This window comes from Porites lutea, chromosome 5, assembly GCF_958299795.1.
Source record: "Porites lutea chromosome 5, jaPorLute2.1, whole genome shotgun sequence".
Taxonomy (NCBI): domain Eukaryota; kingdom Metazoa; phylum Cnidaria; class Anthozoa; order Scleractinia; family Poritidae; genus Porites; species Porites lutea.
Window position 1 is genome coordinate 26,903,942 of NC_133205.1, and position 27,535 is coordinate 26,931,476.

Here is a 27,535-nt window from a genome sequence, read left to right on the forward strand (position 1 = left end):
TCCACCCCTTATCAAAGTTGCTAGCAATACAAGATCATACTCAAAACTTGGAGGAACAACTTTGAATGGCAGGGAGGAAGGAGGTCAGTATTATATCTCAGAGACCTGTGACCAGCAGCGATTTGAAGCAAGAAAGGTCGTTTTTTGGTGGGAGTGTCTCAACATTTTTGCAACTGGTTGTAGCTGATGTCTTCGAAAAGAACGAAGAACGAAAAGAAAAATAAAACAACGTCTTTGTCAGCTTTGTACAGGCCGGCAAATTACTTCCAAGCGCCTGCTAAGTAGGCTAGGTCCCTGGGTGATAAAATCTATTTCGGTCAAGAGACTATAAAGGGGACAGAGAGGGCATCCCCCATACAGCTATTTCGAGAAAGGTTGTTAGAAAAATGTGCACGCGACAATCCCGAAAGGTTATATGGGATATGATCACTACACTGTTTCAGACGACTGTACCTGTCGAACCTACTTTTGTTGCTTTCCTTTAGCACTCGAAAACACATTTCCATGGCCTTTCGTACTAATTCTTTCAAATTTCTTTAAAGAACAGTGAACTTAAAACCACCCACAATGCCTTTCGGGATTGTCGCGTGCACTTTTTCCGACAACCTTTCTCGAAATAGCTGTATACAACCTATTCCATAGGTAATTCGTCTCGAGTTATTTTTAACACCACAGATCTCAAGGGGGATTAGATAACAGCCAATCACATAGCGCAAATGTGTTCCGCGTGGATGACCCACGCTGAGAGCCACGCGTCCTTCACGAAATGACGCAGAACAAAATGGGGGAAGACGCGGAGAGCGATTTTGCTATTCCTTTTGTCGACGAAAACGACTACAGCGAGATTTCTGCAAAAGCTGTGTCAGCGAAACCGAAATTAAAAAAGAATCGCCCTTCCTCTCTTGTATAGAGCAAACAGTAGAGCAGGGAAATCCTTAACACACTGAATATTCTCTCAGGATCATTTATAATTTACAGTTTGAAGAGAGCAATTTCTGGTTTGATGTTTATTTTTTTCAGTCTTTATAGCGATTATTCCTACCCATGCACTTACTTTGTCAATTGTAGGCGAACCCTCCTAAAGCTGAATTTCAAGGGACCATATTCAAGCTCAGAAAGAGAAATAAAATTTCGTTGTTGCTTATTTACGTCCTCCATAAAACGCGAAATTAGGCATTTTCACGTCGTAGTCGTGCAAAAACGGGAAAGAAATGAACAAAAAAGTGTGTTGCACGTGCGAAGTTGTTGTTTTGCTAATTAAACCTATTGTTTTTTTGACGTTCTAGTTGTCGTCCGCGTCGTTGGATCTTAAATTCCCTAAATTGTACAAACGACCGGTTTCAATAGACCGGCGAGATTTCTCATTTTATTAAAGCACTGAGGTTACGACAACTTCGAGTTAAACTGATTTCACGGGTTGTCAAAGAGTGCAGCGATTCCTTTTTCCCAGGTGAGCGCCGACTCATTTCGCTTCAATATTCAGGAATGCTCTCGATCTTTTTACGCTTTCATTGCCTCTCGCCCGACATGTTTTGCACGGCGTTTGTTCGTGCGAAACCTCCACGAAACATCCACGCCTCGCGCGAGGTAACTTTATCCCGATTCTAAAAATAACTCGAGACGAATTACCTATGGAATAGGGTGTATATGGGGGATGCCCTCTCTGTCCCCTTTATAGTCTCTTGATTTCGGTTTTATCGCAGTGGGTGGAAAGTTGAAAAGTTTTGTTGTTTTTTTTTCTCCCAACAATCAAATCAAATCAACAAGCACTGCATTTTTGCTTGATACGTAGCCTGTTCCAGGTTCTCAGGTAGTGGGGAAGACACGAATGTGGCAGGTACGTGAAAAGGGGCGCGGGGCGGGAAAATGGTAAAAGGGAGGGAGAGAAGGCCTGCAATCACTTCTTTTAGGACCCTCTTCCGCCCACTTTTGGCACGTTTGAGATAATTAGATTTCGGCTGTCAAACATTTGAAATATCAATGAGTACGAGTACGAATGTTTCGCGCGGAGCTATCTAATCACTTCAGAGTGTAAAAAGGGGGTCAGTAGGCAACATCCGACTATTACCTTTTACCAAAGGCTGCTTGTTCCAATGAATTTTTGCTCTGGCGGGTAGATTATGCTCTGGAGGGTTCTATGTTTTAACTGAGCAAATGTGACTTCTGCTTCTTGTTTCAGGCTGAGAGGTCGTGACAAGCATAATGATTTTTAACGGGTATTGTTTCTGGTCGGTATGATTTGCCCTGTGATGCAAGAGCATTTTCTTCGACATCTTTTGAAACGTAAAGTTCTTCATTGCGGCTAAACTGAAAGGTTTTAGGTTGTTTAAAGTGCCTCCTGGATCTCAGTGAAAGGCGATTTTCTCTGTTTCGTTAGTGTGCAGATCTAAATTCCGAAGAATGGATTGCAGCTTAAACTGAAGCTTCATCAACTATGGAGAATTGTGTTGGGACTCATTAATGATTGCTCCAGCTTATGAGTCTTTTCAAACGTGGATACAGCTGAAATATCTAGCCTCCCCGCAGACGTCCTTTGGGGCAAAGGACGTCTGCGGGGAGGCTACTGAAATATCAAGCTTTTGCCGAAGCCGGTCGGCAGGATCCCGGATTGCAAAAACATCTTTTCCACACGTGCCACGTTCACAAGGCAGGTCTTCTGTTCCTTCCTTAACGTCCTTATGTGCGGAAAATTTTATGAATACGTTCGTTGAACAGAAGTTATCGTGGATTCCCTATTCCTCTGAGTGGCAGAAACAACCCACAATTGAAAAGTGTTGATATAACCTGTCAAATCTGACCAATCAGGGGGTTTACCAGGAGCTGGTATACCGGAACCATCCTCGGAGACCCAGGGGCAGATAGTGGGGGCGAGGGAAAGTCTAAACGGGCGGAAAAATATGGCTCGAAGAAAAGTAAAGAACGGCGAGAAGAACCCCTGGGGACAATGTCTCACCAGACCAGTTCCAAACGGTCGCCGCCGTTCTGCCTTTTGATTGGTGCCGGAAAACTTTTGTGTTTTTCTGCCCAATCAAAAGGCAGAACGGCGGCAACCGTTTGGAACTGGTCTGGTAAGACATTGTCCCCAGGGGTTCTTCTCGCAGTTCTTTACTTTTCTTCGAGCCATATTTTTCCGCCCGTTTAGACTTTCCCTCGCCCCCACTATCTGCCCCTGGGTCTCCGAGGATGTACCGGAACAAGCCGTTGAAAGAAATGATAACAGGCTCCGCCGCCCTAGCCTGGGTCCAGGCTCCGCACTGGGGAAAAAGGAGAAAAAAATCGGCGTGGGCGAAAAAAACCAAACGATCGAGCGAAACGAGCCGAGAGGTAGTCTGGGGAGGGGATTCGCTCGCCGATATTTTTCTTATTTGACCCCTTTTTTTGCCTTTCCCGAAATTCGGGAACTGGTCCCAGGCTACCGCCGCCCTTCTTCTTCCCTGTTTCCTCCCGTTTTATTTTCATATTCGCGCTTCCTCACCAATCCCCGCAGACACGACTATCTCGGAGCCTGGAACAGGCTACTTCAGACGGTGCTTACAATCGCATGGAATTTTACCAACAAATTCAAGAACATTGTTCACCCCTTTCCTTCCCTCAAAAGAAAGCATGTTTTCGGGTCATCGTCATTCTCTCTGAATTTGAAATAGATCATTGGATGTCACTAATTGCACGGAATCTAGAAGGGAGTTTAGCTGGTTTATAAGAAAAAAAAACACTTGGAAAGATTTGCTGTTGAAATATAGCTCTTTAATTTCCTAAAACAGATTAGCTCATTACCTTAATATTAAACACATACTTAAAGGACAGAAGCTATTCACGCGGAGCACGGTCACGATGAATCAGACAACAAATCGCTAATTAGCTTCTTTTAGGTTTGACGATTTTAAGTAAATTGACTATAATGTTTCGCTCGTTCTCCTTTAAAGTTCATTACAATGTTTTTACAGTCCAGTCAAGTTCCACTTTTATCATTGCATCACTAACACTATATGACTCGAAAGTCCTTTTTTAACTTCTTTCCTGGTAAAGTTGAAAGGGGCGTCTGTTGTCCATCTTTGATTCCCCTGGCGGGTAATTTGCAGTGGGAACCAGCGCTCTTTTCAGGAGTTGTCCTTCCCTTTTCACGCGCATCAAGCCACAGACCAACCAAATCGATGTCAGCACTCAACTCATCAACATACATATCACTCAGCTGTTGACTCATCATTGCCAAACGTTTCTCCAACTCCACCAACGGATCTGACTTGTTAGGCTCTGAGTTCTTTATTTTTGGTACTTTCCCTTTGTTTTCGTCAAGTTTCCAGGAAATATGCTTCTTCCTCACCGGAAGTTCCTTTTTCTTTGGCGTTTCTTGTTCGTCTCCTAAGCAGTTAAGCATCTCCTTAAATTTCTTCTTCATGAAACCTCCTAGGTAATATCTTCCTTTGGTGACTTTTTTTGCAGTGCCGTAGTCGTATATGAGGATAGCTATGAAAATATTAATCCATATGAAGTGAAGGCACATGTTGAAAAGAATGAAATAGAGTGGACCGATGATGGCATGGTAATCCTGGAGTTGTTGAACCTCATTGTTGACAACCCCCTGGATGAGAAGAGACTGGAGAGCAGTTTGGGGCGCAGAATACTCCAGGATCTCTTTTCCGAACTGAAGAAATCCGAAATGAGTGAAAGCGAACATGAAAACGAAAAATCCAACCGAGCAGTTTATAAGCGCCAAGGTTGATGTCTTCATAACATCGGATAGATGCCCGACATGGCTGTTAAATTTTATCAAATACAACAACTTGAAAGTATTAAAGAACATCAGAAGAGCCAGTAATGCCGTCTCTGTGTCATCAAGGAGAACTTCTCTATCGAAGCTTATAAACTGAAATATGTTCTCATTCAGTTTTGCAGTGTTCGCAAATAGTTCGATTTCTTTAAAGATGTGAATAATGATGAAACTAATCGCAATCAAGATCTGAGCCAACTCAATATAGTTTAGGAACTGACAGAAGTAACGTTTGGGATTTCGAACCATTTCCTTTATTTCACTGAATATAAAGTAAATAATGAAGATGAACAGCAAAATTTGGCAAAAGAGAAGGACTGAACTGTATCCGGCGCTGAGGTTGTAGACATGCATGGTGTGAATCATGTCATTCGATTCCACTTGACCGCTTGGTGAAAATTCCACTGTTATCCAAACTGAACTGAAAAGGTTTACACGAGAGTTAAACACTGTGAACTCAACCACGACGGCACTGGTGTACCTGTCAAGCCAGTTAAGCTTGTTTAGTTCGGAAATGACCTTTGATGCAGTTTTTTCGGTGTAACCAAGATCTGCTAAATATCCTCCCTGGCTATAAAACGAGCGAAGTCGTCCCCATATTACGAGGCTTTCACTTTCTTCAGCCGAGGCATAACGCCACGGTTTAGGGCACCTTTCGTCTAACTTTTCAGCTGAAGTGTTTTGTTTTACATTGATAGGGAGCCACCCTGGTTGGTAAAACTTTGTTTTATCTTCAGCGCCGAATGAATAAAGTGCAATGCAGGAGTTAAATGCACCTTTAGCTTCGTCCACAACTTCGCAAGAATCTGAAAATGAAAATCATTTTGTTAACAGTTATATGAGTCGATAACAATGTGATGGTAAAAAAAGAATAAGAAAAGCCAAAGCCTATTTTAACTCTGCCGTCCTGCCCATTTCGTCTTGTTTAAAGCCGGCTCCTTCCTATCACTGCTACCCTGACACAGTGCCTGCTAAATCCCCTTTATTTCCAAGTGTCCAATTTATCTGCAGAGGTTGTCACTTATTTGAACGAAAACAATTGCTCTGATCGTTCATGTCCCATTAGCGACATTTCTCGGCTTTACAAACCCAAGGGATGATAGAGCGTAGAGCGTGTACCCGTAGGTCAATTTATGGTCCATGGTCAAGGACACATGCCCTCAAATAGCACTCTGGACTGTTAAAAGCCAATTGCGCAAAAGGTCGATGAGGCAGCAACTCGTCGAAGATCCCTCAAAACTTCCAAATTGATGAGGATTGATTTCTTTACCATTGTGCTCAATAAAGACAATAAAGACTTCGACGCCCTGAGACAGCATGGGGATAGTGGCTGCTTCACCTTTGAGAGGAACAGGCGTGATGTTCGAGACCTTCCATATAGCTGGGACTATCCCAGAAGAAAGAGAAGGGTTGAAAATGTCGGCCACTGGTTCAGTAAGTTGGCGGGTGAAATGATATGAGGGCTTTTTGGCCTCTCAGTGGACGCTCAAGAGTTTTCTAGACATGTAAACATTACACATATTCAAAGGTATGACAAGAGTCAGAGCTGTTAACTTAAATATATATATATATATATATATATATATATATATATATATATATATATATATATATATATATATATATATATATATATATACCCGTTTTCAAAAAGGTTTTCATACAGAGAGATATATAGATAGATATATACCTTTGTTCTCTTGCACGTGCCCCCGTGTGTATTTTTCACTTGTTATTGTCCAACTTGTGAAAAACTCGGTTCAACGATAAATTTTTTCGTCGTCGGGGTTTTTGTTCCAATTTGAAATGTCGTTTTGATTTTTTTTTTTTTTTTAGAAAAATACATGCCTCCCTTGCGATACAAACTTGCAATGGCAAATTATATAGCTGATTTTGGGAATGAGGAAAACATCCCGCGAAGAAGCCGATCCGCGAGTTATACGGCGTCACCAAATTGCTAGGCCAAATGCCATGGCATCTGTAGCAAGTGACGAAGCATTTTTTTTGATGGAGTGTATTAAAAAATGCGCTGTCCAGGGGCGTGCTTAAGAGAAACTGTAAACTAACTTGAAAGCATTTGTGGCCGAGAGTTTATTCTGTCTTCAATGAGACGTTGCCTTACAGGCCGCAATTTTACACGAAAAAAGGTGAGACATTAATATATATTACCCGCTCATCATGGTTATGATAAAATCTACTTCTATGAACCTAGTCAACGTCTTGGTCCGTTTTAATCAACTGCTATAATATTGTTGCTCCTTCCCACATAACCAATATGGATATCCACCGTCACATCTTCCTTCTCAGCGGTTTCGAAAACACTTTTTTTTTTCATCTCATCTGCGTTTTTCCCCTTATCCTGTAACGACAACAATGATATGACCTACAAGTGACCGAATTCCTCATTCTTTAATTTTCAAGAGAATGCAAATCAAGAGAATTGCAGACAATATTCGTGCACTATTTTTTTTAATTGACAAATTGCAACAAAGAACCTGACGAAAAGAAAAATTATTGTTGAACTAAGTTTTTTCACAAGTTAGACAATAACAAGTGTAAATGCACACGGGCGCACGTGTAAGAAAACAAAAGTATATCTATCTATCTATATATCTCTCTATATGAAAACCTTTTTGAAAACGGGTGTATATATATATATATATATATATATATATACTTTCCCTTATCACGAGAACCCTTTGCTTACCTTTCATCACTCGTAGCTGCCTGAGTCGTGGTATTCCAACAAGAACGGCATCACCGTCGCTAATATATGGGGTGGAATTCGACACGGCGACGTCCTTGCTATCCACATAGAGACCTGGTATAAGGACATCTCGTGCCCAGTCCCATAGCGTAACTTGGGATGAAATCTGTGAGAAGGAAATATGGATATCTTGAGGTGAAATTATTATTGCATACACAGTTTTCTTATATAACTGAACTTAGGTGGTTGTGAAGAAAATCTGGCTTTACAATAAGATAGTACAGAAGGAAGAGATAAGATCATAAGATCGTGGAAAGGATAACAGCTTTCCATTGATTTATTCCATCTGTTGTTTCCGTACATGGTTGCTTCATGTATTTGAAACATGAAATTAATAACCCATAATATAATCTAGTTAGCGTCTCCCGCTAGACTCAGCTCTGTTTTCGCTCACCACCTCGTTAGATCGTCAAATATTTTATGTCAAAATTTTAAATATCTTCAATATCTAAATTGGCGAGGAAAAAACTCAGAGCTTAACTGCAAGGAAACAAATATCTGCAACAAGACAAACAGTTAAACAAACCTAAGTGAGATGAGCGTGTTATATATATTCCCCTCTCGCGGAATCAATGAATTTCTCTATTAAACCCCTCCTGCTGGGGACTTTTTTAGGCGAAAGCAGACGCATAGATTTTTACTTTGTTTTCATTGATGAATCTGATTAGCAGTGTTGTGTATGGATCGCGGCTTAACAAGAGGCCTGGGCGTGTCAGTGTTATTCACATCTTAGCGCCTTAGACTATGTATACTAAATACAAGAGTTGGAACAAGCAATGATAATGTTATTAATAAAGAATATATACCTCATTTAGTCGTCCGAATGTTTTCTCCACGGACGAAGACAGATAGTAGCTATCCTGACTGCGTCCTCCGTAGCAAATAATCATTACAATCCAAAGATATATAAGATAACCGAGAATCCTCCGCATGGCTCGATACATATATAACTCCCTCATGCGATATTTTCGCGCACGCTGCAATTGCTTCTTGTTTGGCGGCTCTGGAATGTCAATACCATCTTCCTCGTTTTCACCGTTGTCATTTTCATCGACGCTTCTGCTTATTTTAATGTCGTCGAAATGAAGAACAGTACTCGGCGTCTCAACCATACCTCCAAAATCTGACTTACAAAATTGAGACAGTACCAAGGCCACGACAACGATTTTGACTGGTTCGGACACAAATATATCCAGAAACGTGGACATTACTATCGAAATCAACCACTGTTCGCTTATGTCCTTGCCCCATTGCAAGCTGTAAAAGATAACAAACGTAGCCGATGTAACGGAGGAGAGAAAACAAAGAATCCAAGCGAAAAAGGTGAAATAGTGCGGCAAGGTACAGCGCTGGCCTGCTCCCATGCGGTTCCTTGTCACCTTGTGAATGCTAAGTGGCCTTGTTACGGTGTATTTCCGCTGTATTTGGTCTTCTTTCTCAATTGAAGACTTTGTGTGACTAAAGATTCCCACGATCAGTAAATTGACAGGTATGACCACTAAGAGGCTCTCAACTGCAATGATTAGCTGCCAAAGATTAAGGACTAGACTTCCCAGCTTTAAAGTACCCTGTTTCGTATCATTCTGAAGGTCGAGCTGGTAGAACATGGCGCTAGCAAGCATGGTAGTAAGCAGGAGCGAGAGGCAGCAAGATAGGCGCTGGACGCGAGTGAAGCGTTTTCTAGGAGGTCTAGTTGCCACTGAAAACCACAAATGCCCATCGCCGAATTCCTCAGCAATTCTGTTGTGGAAAGAAACCTGGAACGAAAACAATTTTTTTGCTTCGTCAAGCTTATTGCATTAAAGAACACATGATTGACTACTCGAACGGATAAATAAATCAAATGGACAATTACATTTAATCCAAATGACCAATTTCCTAATTACAAGGCTATTTTTACACACCGTTTGAGAGAGAAGTAACTTTTGAAACAGTTCAGATTTATCGTAGGGTCAGAAAAACCTTAAATGACTAATCGAAGCATATCCTGGCAAAGTTGAAAAATTCAAGTCTTAAACTTCCAAAACATCGTTCCTTAATTCCCTGACTTTAATGACCTACTTCGCGGTTACTCGTGCTCCGCTGACTCAAGTTTCGGTGTTCATGTTGTGGTTTCGATGCTTCGTTGTCAAAAAAGAAGTTATTTCTCTTACCTTAAAATTCATTTTCTTTTCGTCATCAGTTCCCGACTTCAGAGTCCGATCCACCAGTCCATCACCCTTTTCGACAGCTAGCCATGTGTAACATATGAATGTCCTTAACTCTCCACTAGATACATCTAGCACCTTAACAGTGTTAAGGTACCATGAAGGACTGGACCCAGAATTATCATGCCAAACGCGCACACTCTTTATGGGGCCAATGTAGTTGTTGAGCGAGATAGTAAAGGACGTTATACTCCCTCTTGCAAATGGAATTGCCGTCCCACCTTTTAATTGGTAAGGGCGACTAGATCCGGCCTCGCCATTTATAATAAGAAACACATTAGCAGTGGTACCCGAATCATACCAGATTCCTGTTGATAACTGGAGGTCGTATCGATAGCTCCAAGGTGAAAGAGATCCCAAGAATGGTTTTTCGCCAATCTGAAGAGATAAAACGCGATTTTGAAATGATTACCTTCAATGAAATTAACGTCAATTACATTAATGAAAATTTTTGTCAGTGCTCTGATAATGCATTTTCCGATTACAGAAATAGCTTCACGTGCTAAAAATATTTGTTGTTTGAGCGATTTTAAAGTGAATATTGAGCACGTAAGGTGCCAGTTGGGGGCAATCAAACACTGCGATACAAAGTACATCACGGCATTCGAACACAAACGCTACAGAAAAAAACTTTTGCGGTGCTGTGGATTCAAAAAAGGAAGAATTCCTCAATTAGAAATAAGCTTGAAGTCCCATAGAGATGGTTGCTGTCCTTCGCTCCTCATTTTCGGTTCCGGTAGTAGATCTCAGAGAGAAGAGCTCCCGGTCTCTCGCTCGCTTTTTTTCATAAAAGATCTCCCACTCGCGCTTCGCGCTCGAGAAAAATTTTGAGCTCGACTAGTGGGCAAGTCTAGAAAATGCTGTACTGGAAGGGAAAGTACTTCAAGTACCTGGGAAAAGATCCCGAAGTAGGTCGAGAACCTTGACGAGATAGGAAGATTGCATCAACGACTGCTCAAGCTTGCTCACGCTTATTAGATACACCACGAATGAGGCTGGAAGATAAGCACAGAATCGCGTTCTTTGACACGTTCTGAGGAGAATGCGACTATTCATTCATTGGCAATAAAAACCTGTTTCAGTAAATTATCTAACATTGCATCACTTTTCTGGTAATGCATTTTTCGATTTGCCTTTTCGTTTTTAAGTTTCTCTGACTCTTATGACAAAGCATCTCATATGGAGAGGTTTGGGCAGCTATATTCCTTTTTGTGCACAAACCTTCAATGTGTCTTCTTGATCCGTCTTCCGGGCCCATATAAACAGCACCAGATACAAAACAAACACACAGCTTACGGCTATGATAACTGAGAAATTCCCGGTCTCCGGAAGGCGAGTAAATTCGATGAAAACTTTGTCAAAATCAAGAGGATTTGGGGCCACAAACAGCTGACCCGCAAAAGCAGTTAAATGTTTACAAAGACAGTGAATGTTGTCGACTGTTGTCGTCTCAGCGACCTGTTGATCAAAGACATAGAAACTATTATTTCAGCGTGAGCACCTTTCTCCTGTCAAAATAGCTGTTTAAAGGTGCGCTTTCGAAAGAAAAGAAACAAGAACAAAAATGGAGTCTACGCCCTAGCCACATTGGTGGGAGGCGACTGTCCGCACCACTGCGTCACCCCTTGCTTTCGCATTATAGGGCTTAGGAGAACAAGAAAACTTACCCTACACCCGTCAGTTGTCCACTTTGAGAGCTCCGTGCTCCAGTACAGACAAGCAGCTGGTATAACTTCCATGGTATAGTTTTCGTCCCCTTTGAAGTACTGTGGCTTAACATACGACTTGGCTTGATTTGGACCACCTGCAGGAGGTGCATCCTTATATTTCACACATGATCGTTTCGACCGTCCATGACCACTGCATCTCTTTGCTCTGGAAACCGCAGGAGTATTTGAATTGATTTGTATTCCAATAAAGTAGTATCCTATCTGACTGACATGCGCATTGTCTACGTAAACAGCATATGGATCACGCGAGCAGTTGCCAAAACCAGACGTAGATCGAATGCAGGTAGAGAAATCAGGAACTGAGGCGTTGAAGTCGCTGTTGTTAGTTGACGGCCGTTCGTTGTATCTTATAGACACCAAGAAGTCTGTGGAGTTATTATCTGGTCGTACCTTTATTATTATAGCCATTCCAGAGGTAGTTATATTTATTTTGTGATAAACGGTTCTGTTAGCTCCAACGTAATGAGATCGTGAATTGTTTGTCGAGTTTTGAGTGTTTGGAATAATGATTGAAATAGGCGATTTCAAGTCGGTGACATTAAGCAGGTCCCCAGTGCTGTTCCTTAGCTCAAGGCTGGAAACGCCAGTAGTGACTCTGGATCCTGTGGGATCCCAGGAATAAGACGTGTATTCAGTCGTCATCATCTGTCAGCCGAGAAAAAAAAAGCAGAATTATTCCCAGCCACCTTTTGATTCGAAGGTGTAGTTGAAATCCTGCGTATTGTTGCTTTTTAAAGGCTACCAAACAAATAATAAAATTACTAAGAGTAGTAGTATTGCTGGCAACCTTAACCCTTGCCAAGAATAGAGCAGGATGCATAAATCGCCTCATCCTGTACTTGATTGGCTCCCACCCAACACGATCACATGACTTAGCCGCAGGCGTAAAGGAAAACGGTACATCAGCTGAATATTTGCATCGCGGTTGACGTCTTTCCCATCCTACACTTTGATTACATAGGGGATAATGTACCTCATATACAACTGTTGACAAAGACTTCTGAAGAAGCCCTTTTGTCCTAATCAGGAGCCGACTCCGATCCATGTCCTGATGAAGGGCTCCGGCGTCGTAGCTCACACGGACGCTTTGCTGTCCATAACCTCGTTGTGTTCGCTTTACAGCTTTTCTGGCGTCAAAGAATCATGGGGTCGATTGGTGCATGAAAGTCTACCATCGATACTATAGGAACCTGTCGGGAGCTGAGCGGGATGTTTATGTTTTTCTCGTTTTTTTAGACGTCGTTTTTTGGATTTTGTATTTTTTCTATTTCAATTAAATTTTGAACTTGTTTTAGGAAAATACGAGGAAAAAAAATAAGTTAACGTAGTGTCGTAGCTGCTTTCACATGATGTTTTCACGTTACCTGAGTGTCCGCAAACTGTGTTTCATTCCCAAACAGATTCGTAGATGAAGGAAGAGTGAAACTGCTTCCTTGACTTGATATTACTGAACCAGTGAGTAAATCAGGCTCTTCACGAACCACTAACAGAGATACGGACCTTGTCAACATTTCTCTTGGCTCCTCGCCGACCAGGGTACGCGACAAAATGGTTTTGCCAACATCGTCGAGGGAATTCAAAATACCAATGACACGTTGTTTGGCCTGCAAAAATACACCGACTCCTTATCTAACCCACATTTAACTCGGAATCTTCAATGCAGATTGCATTTGTGATACACCTTGTTTTCATTTGGCTGGGTCATATTTCTGGTCATGTGACGGTACAACCGCCAAGAAGCGAAAGCTGAATTTTTTAAAATAATTTATTTTCTTAGAATGAAGATGATATGAACTTCGGAAACACAAATTTTTTAAGTGAAGATATTATCATCGCAGTGGTGATTGCAATTTGAGCAATAGAAAATATCATCTTCATTCCATGTTTCATTCTTCTCACGGGTTAAGATGAACTAAACAAGTTGGCCTGCTCCCAATGCATGGGTGTTCATAACTCAGTTGGTAGAGCAATCCAGCGCTAATGAAGAGGCCATGGGTTCGAATCCTGTTGAAATCCCCCCCCCCCCCCCCACCAACACCCCTAAAAAAAATTCGGGTTCATTTGCAGTTGCTTAAATTGCAATTACCACTGCGACAATCATACCTTAATTTAAAATTTTTTTTTCTCCAAAAAGACCTTTAAATCCTCTCAGCACGCCAAGCAAACTGATTTCCCGGTTCAAATGCTATGTATATAAAAAGCTGGACAAACTGAAAGGGAGACTGTAATATATTAAGCACATGAAATATCTTAAATATTACAGATTAAAGAAAATAGAAGCGTGACGTCTAAACGTTGACAGATGAAAGATTGTTATTACTGAGGTGTTAACGAAAAATCGCAGAGAGACTTTTCCTAGTTTTAAAAATAACTGTGACTGTAAAGTCTTAAGTTTATAGAGGCCTCCATATTACCTGCTCCTTCTCACTTGCAACATCTCTTATATATCTTTTCCTTGAGAGGTTAACAAACTCAAGCATTGATTCTTCAAAGCTTCCTCTTCTTCTGCGGTTTAATTTTGCCCAGTCACCAGTTGCTTCATGTGACATAGAATTATATGCTTTTGCTCCAAACGAAGAAACTCTAAGAACGCTACCCAGACCTGACACCAAACTCATCGCACCGTCAATTAAATCTTCAAAGTTTTTGCCTCTTGATGACTCCTCTTGCAAGACTGACGTCATCGTTTGAAGGGCGTCAGTAGCAGCTTTCTAAAAATACAGTACATCGAGATGTCTATCATTAAAATTTTAATACCAATGTAAAGTCTTTGATGGACTTCTACCAGCATGTCAGATCAGTCTCGTTCAAATTACTGACTTAAGACAGTTGAGCTGATCCTTACAAATTCTTCATCCTTTTAATCTTAAGCCAGTCATTAGATTTTGAAACCAGTAGATATAATCTCTCGGCTTGCTTTTTTAAAAAAACATTAAGGTCACAAGAACAACAACAACAAACATGATCATTATGTAATAAAGGTCTGATTGCTAAGCAAACTCTTCTCTTCAATACTGTAGGTACATCAGAAAAAAATGTGAAAAATATGCATAATATAAACTAAATAAAACTATCGTGAAAGAAAAAACAAACCCGAGGGCATCCCAGGCCAAATTGGTGGGAGGCGAGTGCTCTCGCCACTATATGCGCCACTTATGATATTGTATGTTGCAACTTTGTTCCCACGTTACAAAGAATAAACTCTTTCTGACGTGTTGATACCAAAACTTACCTCTGCTTCTACGGTGATCTCGCTTAATACCGTGGTGGCATCAGCTATGACGTCAGAAGTTTGTTTTATTCTTTCCAAAGTTTCTACTTTCACTTCTGACACCTGCTTTACAATGCTTGACTTAATCTTAAGAATAGATATGAAGGGTAAAAAGCGTTACATCAGGTGCATGGGAAAAATTGTGGGGACAAGAGGACATGAAAACACCTTTAGCATTCAAGAGTAAATCTGAAATGACAACGACAATCCATTTGGAGACACATGAAAAGTATTGCCTTCTTTACAGAAAACTGCCTAGTCGAGTTTTAATTTTCTTGAACAAATAATTTATTTGCGAAGAATTTTAAGCGACTTGTTCTGAGCATTGCTATCTATAATCTTGCTAATCATAAAACATGTAAGTTAGACTGTAATACATGTAAACCTTTTAGCAAAAATGTAAAGACTATTAGGGTGCATAAGGAAATAATATCATTATGTAGAAACAAAATAGAAGAGTTCCAAGAAAACACGGGAAGTAGACATTGACCAGAAAGCTGAGTATAAGAGTATCTTTAAAGCCCACTATACCGCCATTTAGGGGCTGTTTTCATGGAAGGATCGAGTTAGATCTAGTACCAGGAAGATCCTAGAAGGCGGAAAAACTTTACATTGGGTTTACATGCAGAAATTTGGGTCCGTATGGTGCCCAAATGTAGAAAGTTCAAGAAGGAATTAAATATGGCGGGTGCCAAAAACAAGAATGCAATTTGGAACCCCCTGCTCCCTTCACTGGCGTTAATAACTACCTTTGGACTTCGTAGTAGAGCTTACCCTGTGAGGTATCCAGGCCTCTTGGCAAAGTTTGTAAATAAATAAATAAATAAATAAATAAATAAATGTAAACAGCCCCTTACTAATGATGATCCGAGACAATTTCTACCTTTTTTCTCTTCTCTAATAACTGGTCCTGAGAAACTGGCCGGGTTTTCTTGTCATCATCAACAGCCACAATAGCTGCCTTAGCTAGCTGGAAAGCACGTGATACATCACCTGACTGGATCAACTTGTTCAACTCACTGTCATCTCCAGTGGTCAGGTCTGAGGCAACATCGATGACACTCTTATCTGTTGGTTGAGACTGTTTAACCTGTCACATAAATATATAGAATGCAGCATCAGTTGGTATAAAGAAGTAACCAAAGCATAAAGCAAAAAGAATATTATGTTCTGTCTTGTAATACTGATGCACTTTTTCTGACGGATCAGTAACTCAAGCTGTCCAACCAGAAAATTGTCTGTAAGGCAGATGGTGTGGAAACAATATCCAATCACGGTATTTAAAATCTAGGTGATTTGTTTGGAAGTACAGGAGCCACTAATATGAGACAGTGCCTAGTCGAAATCGCAAAAGCAATTTCTACATACATGTTATAATTTTAACTGTCTATGTTAAAAACGGTTACGGAAGAGCGGATGGTACAGTTTGGCAAGCAATCAAATTAAAGCTCTGAACGGGAACTTTACCTGAACGGGAATTTTAACTTCAGTAAACTCTCCGTACTTATCAGCCACTCTCACTCGGAAGTCAGTAGTGAAGTTGGAGGCCTTTTCTCCAGCAGGAAGCTTTGTTAGCTTGCTTTGTTTATGGCCTTTGTACACCACATTAAGTTCATAGTTTTTTGTGAAGTAGATGTATTCATACTGCAGTGGGACATCTGTGTCCGTCCAATTGACACATGTGAAAGTGTACTCTGTTATAAGGGTAACGCCTGACTCTGGACTCACTTGACAAATTCCTCCAGCAGGAGGAATGTTGGTTGTTACTTGATACTCGGAATAACCTGGGTATCCCCCGTGTCTCTGAGCAGTCAACACAAACTTATACTTCGTATTGGGCTTCAGAACTCCTGGACGCGTGACAATTCTTGGAGAGGAAGGTCTTGTACGAAGCTTATCTCGCAGGTTTATTACTCTATGCCATCGGCTCTCTGAAGATAGTTTGTTACTTCTCAATTCGAACAAGGACCAACGATATTCAAGACGCTTACTACATGGAGAACCTTTGCAGAGCTTTTCGAGTGCAAGTCTTCTTGATGGGTTCACTTTGGTGTCACAATTGTCATAGCATCTGGAATAAAAATAAGTTAATTACATCAAACGTTAATTACAATAGGGAGAATTACTTAAACCGCAAACTAGGATTAGCTCGGTTGGAAGAGGTGTGGTTTGTACAGCGAGATGTTGAGGTTTTGAAGAAGGGTTAGGGTTGCTCTACAAACAGCCGAACCGCAGTGTGGCTTAGATGACCACGTTGAAATGACAGTCCAATCTTCAGTTGAGAGACGTAAAAACTGTGGTCTTAATGAGTATTTCGTGCTAAATACATCGAGTCTTATGTAAAGTCAGACACCTTACACGAAAAGGTCAAAGTTGGCTTCTTATTGGTAGAAAAAGGGACGCAAGTTGTTTTAGTCTAATGGAACAGCAAAGCAATCAAAAAATTACTGTCAACACCTAACTGAAAACCACACTCCAAGCAACTGTTATTCAAGCTGCTTTTCACTGGAGTGATAAGAAACTGTAGGTCAGCATTGATGCTCACGCAATAAAACTTCGCGTGCAGGGTTTTCGCGCCACTTTTAAAGGTAGTGCGAGAACTATCTAACCTGGCACGACAACAGAGAGCTACAAGAACCACGAGGATTAAACGCGAAGAACCACGAAAACCAGAAAAGCCATGAGAACCAAAACAAGCTCGATTACCGAAAGTACCAGAAGAACCAGAACAATCATGATATATAGAAGAACCACAAGAAACAGAAGAACCACTGAGAAGAACAAAGAAAGTCAAAACAAAAGAACCATCAGAATCAAAAGATCCACGCGAACCAGAAGAAACCGAGACTGCAAGAACGAGAGTTACGAGAACCGAAAAGAACCGGTGAACGTGACACCAACCAAAAACTAGGAAGAAAGGAAAACCGTCATGAGGTCAGCTGTGATTATAAGACGGAGGATCTTACGTATGGCTCTTTACACGCGATTAAAGGGTCACTGACCAGCCAAAATAGCTTTTTTTGCCTCCCTCTCTTTTCCACGTTTTAATGTTACCAGCCGAAAAATTGGCTGACGCGAATAAATGTTTCAACAATGTATAATGACACAAAACAGGAATGATAGTAAGATTTGAGTGGCGGTTTAAATTTCACAACAGCCAATGCAAAGATCTGATATCTTGTCTGTTTAGTTTATATCAGTCTGTGATTTTATTACTTTTGGCACTTTAAGTTTAAGGTAATTAATAAAGCTTAATAGACCTTTTTACCGATACGGCGAAAAAAATGTCCCGAAAAGCGCGCGAAATACGAACGAAATGTGCTCATGCCCCCTGGGCATCCTACAATACTCCTTAAATCGAATTTATTCAATATGGCCGCGGTATCGGAAAAAAGGTCTATTTTTCTTCGTTCCCCCCACCTTATTAGAACTTCTGGTGGATCCCCAGGAACAATGGCAACCTCCTGAGTATACATGGCTTGTCTCCTATCTTTTCTGACGACAACTGTTATCAAATACGAACTGTTCTCTGCCATATAACCGCTGTTTATCTTCAGCAAAGACACACCAGATCCTATTTTCCCCGCACCAGTTCCATAACATCCTCCTCGGTCCAAATTTACCCGCGATGAACTGGGAAGGGGGGAGGATATTTCGAGCAAGTCACCGGTGAAATTCTCTGAGGATTGTCTGCATACCCAAGTAAAATTCATACCTGAGAAAAAAATAATGAAATAAAATAAAATAAAATAAAATAAAATAAAAAAACAGAAAATCAACACGAATAAAAGAGACATCGTTCCTTTAAATCTAAGTTATGACAGCTTAATCTACCCAAAAAGGGGAAAGGAGGGCAGAGATATACAATAACTGACCAGTTAATAGCTTGTACACAAGGTAAAGCTGCTCAAACCATAACCTTTGTTGTTTTATGTTCTGCCTTCTCGTGCTAAAAAATGGAACAAATGGTTGATGCATTGTTTATAGTGGAAGTACACTTAACTCAGTTCTCTATATTGTTTACAAGCTCTCCACTCTAACTCCGATCAAATAATAAAAATATAAAATAAAAGGATTAAAAATACCAAGTCGTAGGAAGCAACCAGGGGTCAATTTAAAAAAACCATTGCAAGTGTAATTTACCAGTGTTCCCGTTGTTTTATTGTATGAAAACAATAGCTACACTTGTAATAGTTTTATTAAATTGACTCCCAGTTAGTTATTGACATGTATGCTAGAGAACTTGAACTCTAGCCTGAGAAAACAGCCGACATTTTTCAACGCTACCACTGGTGTCCCCGCGAAATGACGCCTAAGAAGCTAAATTTGCTTCATCTAATCAGAAGCACTACCCAGATCTGGGTTGTGACGCGTCATCAGTATGGAATTTCTACGCTCGTTTCTCAGACGTCATTTCGCGGGAAACCAGTGGCAGCGTCACGAAATGTCGGCTCTTTTCTCAGGCTGTTTAACTCGGGACAACTGACAAACAAATCCAGTTGGTGGTGAGAGCGGGCCCAAACCCCCGACTAGGCCGAATTTCAAGCCCGACACTGATCACTTGGCCAAGCTGCCTTTTTGTAAAGCTGGTTACTAATGGTGGCTGCAGGTGCTATTTTCGACTGAATTTTTCTGTCCTTAACGAAAAAGTTAAGAGTTGTTGTAAAACGCAGTCAGATAGAATTGGGGGAACAGAAGTGTACACCAGTGCTGTCATGGGAGAAAGTGGGAAGGTAAAGGCGAACTTACCGGCGTTAGGTAACACAGCATCTGGATCACCGGAAAAGGAAGCATCGAACTCCAATGTTTTATTAAATCCTCGTTCCACCCTAGTTCCACCAGAAATTAGCGCAATCAAGGGGCTTCGCTCGATGCGGAAATAACCTTTATTAACTCCATACACCTTGGTTCCTCTCATGCTGACAGTGAGTATCACCATGTAGCTGCCTTCTCCTAAAGTTCTTCCTCTTATGAGTAATTCCGAGGAACCTTTTCTATTGAGAACAAACTCATTTCCCCCTTGCGTAGAATTTATCTTGAAAACAGTCCAGTTAAAAATCGTCTTGTAAGATAGTTCGCAGTCAAGTTTCACTTCAGACGGAATCAACAACTGACTGACTGGTCGCACCATAAGAGCATCAGATACAGAGTCTGGTAATGTTGGTAGACTCACCTCCGGACTGTTGCATTTACCCTCTAAATTATGAAGGAATTCAGGTACTTCATATTAATCACAATTACTTGTAATTTCCATATGACTTCATGTTTACCAAAATTACTTGCGTCAAGCTGAGCATTCACCTTTTCCACATAAACCTTAATGCACCTTGTTTACCCCTCGATGTGGAGGCGTGTGTTGCCGAGCTGTTAACACCTCGAACTCTGGATCTAGAGGTCCGGAGTTCAACCCTTGCCCGTCGCGTTGTTTCCTTAGACAAGGTACTTTACTCCACTTTATCTCTCTTCACCCAGGTGTATAAATGGGTACCGGCGATATACTGCTGGGGGTAACCCTGCGATGGACTAGCATCCCGTCCAGGGGGGAGTAGCAATACTCCTAAGCAAGCTTCATGCTATGCAAACCGGTATAACCTCCGGCCGTGTGGGCCTTTGGCTCGTGTGCGCCTTTACCTACCTTACCCCTCGATGACAATGTTTGTGCAAATTTTGGAAAGTAAACAAGGTGCATTGTGGTCTATGTGAAAATAATGAGTTAAGGCTAAGGGACGCTTCCTGATGTCCATCATAAGGAAGATGAATCTAATTAGCTTGCAGTTCAGGGCATATCTACTTATCTTAATGTTAAGCTAAAAGCTTAAGCTACCAAGGGGAAAGGACGGCTGAATTTGCCTCGGATATAAACAACCTAATCTACTGCCAAGGATGTTTAACCTTTTAGGAAAAATAATTAATAAACAAGACCGATGTAAAGTCATCAACAACAGATTAAAGTATAACAAATGGATGCAAAACACTTTTTTCCAGGGCATGTTAAGTTGTGATATTTGAAATCTTACCTGCTATGTAAGTACCACAATATGGGCCAGTAAACTGTTCTAAGCATGCGCACCGAAATCCTTGTACTTGTATGACGCAGCTGCCACCATTTAGACATGGCACAGCAGTAAAAAGACAGGGATTAACTGAATTGATTCAGGCAAGAAAGAAATAAACAATCAGAACACTACCAGCATGAAAGGACAAATCAGTCCGGTATGACTGCCGTTCCTACGACACAAATCTGACAAATCGTAAGGGGAGTGCCCCGGGGGGGGGGGGGGGTTCAAGGTACCGGACACGAAGCGGTGCTGAAGGTTAGAAACACTTAAAAAAATAATTTAGCCAACTGGCTGTGTAGGATTTTCAGTAACAACCTCTGTTTTGGAACCCTGTTTTAGACATGACAAAATGCACAGTTTGTTGCTTCTTTGCGAAAAATTAGATCCTGTTCGGGACATAGTTACATTCAGCTGTACAGACAAGACACCATACTCTGTTAGTTCCTCAGTGTGTAAATCAACCTTGCAATTCGTAAAATAAAGAATAGATCATTCCAATCCTGTTGTAATCAGCGTCATCAGTAAGGTCCAGGATCTCCTTTAAAAAGCTGAGCAGAGCTTGCTGAGGTCTCCTGCTCATGTATACCACCAAATACCAAAGGTACAATATTAATTTTACATTGATGGGCAAATAAAGGACTTATCGTTAGAAGAACATGTGCTACAATAAATTCTGCATCGGTTGCATCCTTTTCAATTTAGCTCTAAGACTTATATAGTGAAGCTCTTTCCGACCTGCTACTCTGGGTGCTATTTCTTGATCTAATGCACTATGTAATACTTACAAACTTTTGTTCGGATACTCAGTGGCTGGGAATACCTTCCTACACCCATACTGGTGTACGCTGCCACCTGAATTACATATGACGTATTACGCTGCACCCCATTCAAGACAGCTCTGAAGCCGCTAATAGACTGATTTCCCATCTGTGATTGTGGTTCCCCGTACTGTACTAAATATCCTTGAATTATACCATTTTCGGAGCCTTTAGGAACTGGATCCCACTCTATTATAATGGACTTCCAGTCAACGTATTCCACGCGAACATTAGCAGGAGCTTGATTGGGTACTGAAAAAAAGGGATACAAATTGTAAGTGCCTTGTATAAAGCAGGTGGTGTTCGCCGCCTAGGACCGCGGTGCATTATTTTGACACTTTCGCAAGATGGCGGTATTTCCCTAGATATTTGTAGGTCTGCATATACAGAGGAGCACCGAGAAGCCAAAGGTTGTAAAATAGGCCTCAGTGAATCCACTGAATTGACCATACTGTAACGAGAGGAAAGCTTTTATGCTATTTGGCTGAGGAACTTCGTTAGCTTTGCTTTGAATAAATTGGAAGTGCGCGGACCCCCGTCTAGCTAGTTCAAAGGCACTCCGCTTATTATTAATAATCATAAACAAATCATTAAACTAAACATATGGAGATTTCAAATACAACTCGCCCGAGAAAAACCAGTTGGCTATTCATAAGCATCGCCAAGGAGATGACAAGGAGAGAAGAAATTTAAGGGTCTAGAGGCAAAGCTGCATTGGCCAGACACCCGGTTTGCGTGTTCGACGCGCTGAGTACTTGGCCACTATAGAAGTCTTTTATCAGCCAGTTATTCGTTTACTTTTAGCTACTTGGACGTTAACTTGCGCCTGATGTTTAACTCACCGCCCTCCATAGTTCGCACTTTAACAGCCACGCTCTTGGGTCCTTCTCCGCCAACATTTACCGCCGAGACCCTTACGGTATAGAGTGTGAAGATTCCAAGATCGTTAAATACAGCACTGTTTGCTTTCGATGCATTTACCGACACTACCATGTAATCGCTAGGTGTGTCAGCAAGACTAAAATAGACATTGTATTGTATAATTTCTGGTCCGAGTAAGTCGTCTTCCCGTGGGTAGTCACTCCAACTGACATTCACACTTGTTGTAATTGTCGACTCTCCTCTGACGTAACGTGGGGCGTACAGGGGAGGAGGCGGACCTTAAAAGTACAAGGAGAATTTTGGGAGTTAAAAGAACATCTTTCGGTTAAACTTTTCAGAATTTTTGGGTTATAAAGGTCTTGCTATTGCACTGATATATATGTTAGGTTGAACAATCACGCCCCATTTTCAAAATCATTCACAATCTCCCGTGATATGCTGGCGCTTTCTCCAGCTTTAAGTGGACAAAACTGGTTTGAATCTTGTTCTTATCGTCTAATTGCCGGGGCTTAAATACTATTGGTGTGATTAGTAGTAATAGTAGTAGTAGTAGTGGTAGTAGTAGTAGTAGTGTTGGTGGTGGTGGCGGTGGTGGTGGTAGTAGTAATAGTTGTAGTAGTGTAGTTATGAATATATGAAAATCATATATGCGAAATGCGGGGTGAAGAATTATATGAATGAAGATCATCGCAGTTACAGACGCAACTTTTGCAGTTGCGGAAAGAAAGCGGCAAAAAATAGTAGTAGTGTTGGTGGTTGTGATGGTTAATATCAGCAGCAGCAACACCAGCGGCAGAAATAATAACAGTAGTGGTGGTACGCGTGTACTTAAGGTAATACTAAAAACACAGCTCTGAAAATATCATGCATAATTACCAGCTTCGTATATTTTTTCTTCGCACATGATCCCTGTAAATTCTGATGGACACACACAGAAAGTTACGACTGAGTTAGGTAGGCCACTTATTTTACAGGTACCACCATTGTAGCATTCATAGTTATCGCAAGGGTGCTCTGTAAGATAAAAATTAATTACGATACACACAATAATCAAAATGTTTCTATATTGCTAAATGTTCATGTTGTGCTTTAGTTTGTGTTCCTTGGTTACGTCTATGCACCGGAAATATTTAAATAATGGCAAGAGAGAATGAGCTAAGAGAGCGAATCCCTGTGCCCCATGATAATTTTTTTTAACGGTTAAAAACAGAAAAGCGAGGAAACATCTGAGACACATAGAACAACTTATTATCGTTCAGTCAGTATTGAACGTGGATTGTGGACTGGGTACAAACACAGACTACAGACCTACGGACTTGGTATGGAACATAGACAAGGAACAAGACGCGGACTACGGATCTGGTTTTAAACACCACCGAGTTATGAAAGGTGGAACTAAGATAAAACGATGGCGGTTCAGTTTGTTTAAAACTGGTGTCTCTCTGAAGTACAGAAAAAACAACGATGATCTATGGTTATTTTCTAATAAAAATTTAAACAAGTACAAGAAGTCAACTTCAGTGCTTCTCAATTTTATATCTTCCACTGATATTTAGATCTGTAATATCAATTCTTTGATTCTTCTTCTTTCATTTTGAAATGGAAAATTATGAGATCTAAAAGGCCCGTAGGCCACCCAAGTGCATATGATGGCCTGTTAGGTAGCCAGCGTAGCAGGCGCCGGCTTTCCAGGACAAAGAGAGAGATTTTTTTTCTCTGAACACTTTATTATGTACCTGCGTCGTCTGTCCTTTCGTCTGTCCAAGCCTTGGTGGAAGTCCCAGGCCCCACTCCTCCAGAACTGACAGCTGACACATAAATTATGTATGCGGTGAAAGCAGTAAGGTTGGCTAGCTCGGTTGTGTTCTTATAGTTTAAAGTCACAAAGCTTGAGTTTTGCTCCAAACCAACTGGATGATACGTGACTTTATATCCTAAGGGTTTGCCATTAAAATGTTTCCTAGGCACGTGACTCCATGACATAATCAGACTGGAAGAACTGGAGTTATAAGCAATGAGGACGGTAGGAGATCGAGATGGAGCTGACAGAGTGCAAGAAAACAACTGAAGCAGTTACAAAAACTTCAAATAATTAGAGTTTATATACTAGCATTAACCAAAGGTTAGGAAGTGCGGACGATCAAGTGCGTTTACCTCAGTGGTGCGATTGATGTTGAGAACCGCTTTCATAATTGTGCACGTAAATAAGAAAGCCCTATTGCTCCAGTTCCAATATTAACAGGAGGAATAAAGGCGGATCGTGAAAGTGGAAATGGATTTGAACAGCACGGTAAACAAGATTCATGTATGCCTGAATTAATGCTGACTAGGTGTTTTCGAAAGAAATAAACATTGTTGAATTTCCTTCGGAACATTACCCCTCTTTTTCTACTTTTTCCTTGTAATGTTCTCGGCAGCTTCTCAGCATGCAGCTACAAATATATCATTAGCACCTTGAAAACGCTGATGTATTCATGTACTATTCACGTGAGCACAGACTCGACCCACATGCGAGCCCGCAGACGTATTCTTAGTGGGGTCAGCGGCACTTTTTTTTAGTATATAGCAGGGTTCTTGCGAAATCTGATAAAATTGGGCTGCTTTTGTTCTTCCAACTAATATGCATGGTATGAAGGCGCGAATTGACCGCAAAAGCCCTGCCTGCAAAAAATGCCGCGGACGGCCCCACCAAGAATACGACTGCGGGATCGCATTTTACTCGCCCGCAATAAATACTTAATTGGGTAATTGGCTAAACTAATTAAAAACTCGACAATTACTCAACATTGCAAGCTGGTTTGATAATATGGCAAGCTAAAAAGTGAAAAAAAAAAGTCCTACATAAGACCTAACTTACGAATGCACGTGGACTTTTTTACCAGCATTATCTGTTAAAGCCATAGTCAATATTAAGGACACTAGTTAAAATAGCTGCAAGGAGATCGTTTATACCTGCATCGTCTGTCCTAGCCTTGGCAGTATTTCCAGGCCCCACTCCTCCAGAACTCAACGCTGATACATTAATGATATACATAGTAAACGCAGACAAGTTGGCTAGCTCTGTTGTGTTCGTATAGTTTACTATCACAATGTTTACGTTTCTCTTTAAACCAACTGGATGATACGTGACTTTGTAACCTAGCGGTTCTCCGTTCAGATTCCGCTTTGGGAGATGGCTCCAGGTGACAATCAGGCTTGTCGAGCTGGAGTTGTGTGCGGTTATGATGTCAGGTGCTCTACTGGGAGCTGATGAAGAGAATAGCAAAACCTACTAACTATTGTATGATGAGTAAATAATGTACAAGATTGAGCGTTGAAGACCATCAGTGATTATCTGTACCTGCATCGTCTGTCCTAGCCTTGGTGCTTCTCCAAGGCCCAACTCCACCGGAACTCACCGCAGATATGTTAATGACATACATGGTATAGGCAAGCAAATTGGTTAGTTCGGTTGTGTTTGTCAAGTTGACTGTCACGAAGCTCATGACGCTCTCTAAATCAACTGGATGATAAGTGACTTTGTAGCCCACAGGTTCTCCGTTGAAATACTTCTTGGGAAGATGGCTCCACGTGACAATCAGGCTTGCTGCACTGGCGTTGTGCGCGACGATTATGTCAGGGGCTCGAGTTGGAGCTGATTAAAAGAACGGTAAAACGGAATAAAGCATTTCAATCCATGAGAGTAACTATTAAATTTCATTACCTTGCATTAAATACATAATCTGCCGGAGCTAGCCATGACTTAAATAACAACAAATGTCTGAAGTGTATTTAGGTTATCACGATTATAACTCTAACAGCATAAACCATCTGTACCTGCATCGTCTGTTCTAGCCTTAGTAGTATTCCGTGGCCCCACTCCTCTAGAGCTCAACGCTGACACGTAAATGACATACATGGTAAAGGCAGACAAGTTGGTTAGCTCCGTAATGTTCGTATAGTTTACTGTCACCAAGTTTTTGTTCCTTTCTAAACCATCTGGATAGTACGTGACTCTGTAACCCAGCGGTTCTCCGTTGAAATACTGCTTGGAGAGATGGTTCCACGCAACAATCAGGCTTGTCGAGCTGGAGTTGTGTGCGGTGATGCTGTCAGGTGCTCTGCTTGGAGCTGATGAAGAGAACAGCAAAACCTACTAACTATTGTATAAATAAACAGGCTACAAGATTAAGGGCTGAAGAACAACAACAACAACAAAAAACAAACAAGACAGTCCTAATTGGGTTGTAATCCATCAGTTATCATCTGTACCTGCATCGTCTGTCCGAGCCTTGTTGGTATTCCAAGGCCCAACCCCACCGGAACTCACCGCGGAAACAGTAACGACATACATTGTAAAAGCAGACAAGTTGGTTAGTTCCGTAATGTTCTCATAGTTCACAGTGACGGAGCTTATGTTGCTTTCTAAACCGAATGGTTGATACTTGACTTTGTAGCCTAGGACTTCTCCGTTGAAATACCGTTTGGAGAGATGGCTCCACTTGACAACCAGGCTCGTTGAACTGGAGTTGTATGCGATGATGATGTTAGGTGCTCGAGCAGGAGCTGATGAACACAAGCAGGAAACGTGAGCCTTATTTACTCGCATTGATGAGAATAACTTTACTTTTTGCATAGATAATCTAAAAGATTGAGTGATGGGTACGTACAATAGACCATTTTCGGTATACATGTATTAAAATTCATACTTGGCTCCAAGGCTTGGGGGAATAAAACAAAAGAAATCATCTTCAGGCGCAGCAATGAATATTGCATTTCTATTGTTTTATTCCCCCAAGCCCAAGTATGAAGTTTTTTTTTTTTAAATTGGACTGTTATAGCAACTAGTTTTATTAACTTAAAGAAAATCGTTTACACCTGCATCGTTTGTCCGAGCCTTTGTGGTATTACCAGGCCCCGCTCCTCCGGAACTCACCGCTGATACATTAATAACATACATGGTAAACGCAGCCAGGTTGATTAGCACAGTTGTGTTCGTATAGTTCACTGTCACGAAGCTTATGTTGGTCTCCAAACCAAGTGGATAATACGTG

General features: G+C 41.2%; 2 protein-coding genes across 2 annotated transcripts; both read right to left on the reverse strand.

The window, feature by feature from the left end:
- Positions 1-3,773: 3,773 nt before the first annotated feature.
- Positions 3,774-12,249, reverse strand: LOC140937558 (polycystin-1-like protein 2). Its single transcript, XM_073387117.1, has 6 exons — positions 11,410-12,249; positions 10,964-11,200; positions 9,689-10,120; positions 8,342-9,292; positions 7,476-7,641; positions 3,774-5,574 (listed from the first exon to the last, which is right to left on the reverse strand). The coding sequence occupies exons 1-6, from the start codon at positions 12,115-12,117 to the stop codon at positions 3,983-3,985; spliced, it is 4,086 nt and encodes a 1,361-aa protein (XP_073243218.1). The 5' UTR covers positions 12,118-12,249; the 3' UTR covers positions 3,774-3,982.
- LOC140938164 (uncharacterized) lies at positions 12,145-27,090 on the reverse strand. Its single transcript, XM_073387686.1, has 18 exons — positions 26,754-27,090; positions 26,319-26,612; positions 25,843-26,136; positions 25,455-25,748; positions 24,239-24,544; positions 23,379-23,516; positions 22,463-22,780; positions 21,588-21,872; positions 20,761-20,886; positions 19,493-19,939; positions 18,164-18,458; positions 17,353-17,514; positions 16,211-16,814; positions 15,627-15,833; positions 14,705-14,830; positions 13,887-14,183; positions 12,837-13,076; positions 12,145-12,210 (listed from the first exon to the last, which is right to left on the reverse strand). The coding sequence occupies exons 1-18, from the start codon at positions 27,088-27,090 to the stop codon at positions 12,145-12,147; spliced, it is 4,836 nt and encodes a 1,611-aa protein (XP_073243787.1).
- Positions 27,091-27,535: the final 445 nt, after the last annotated feature.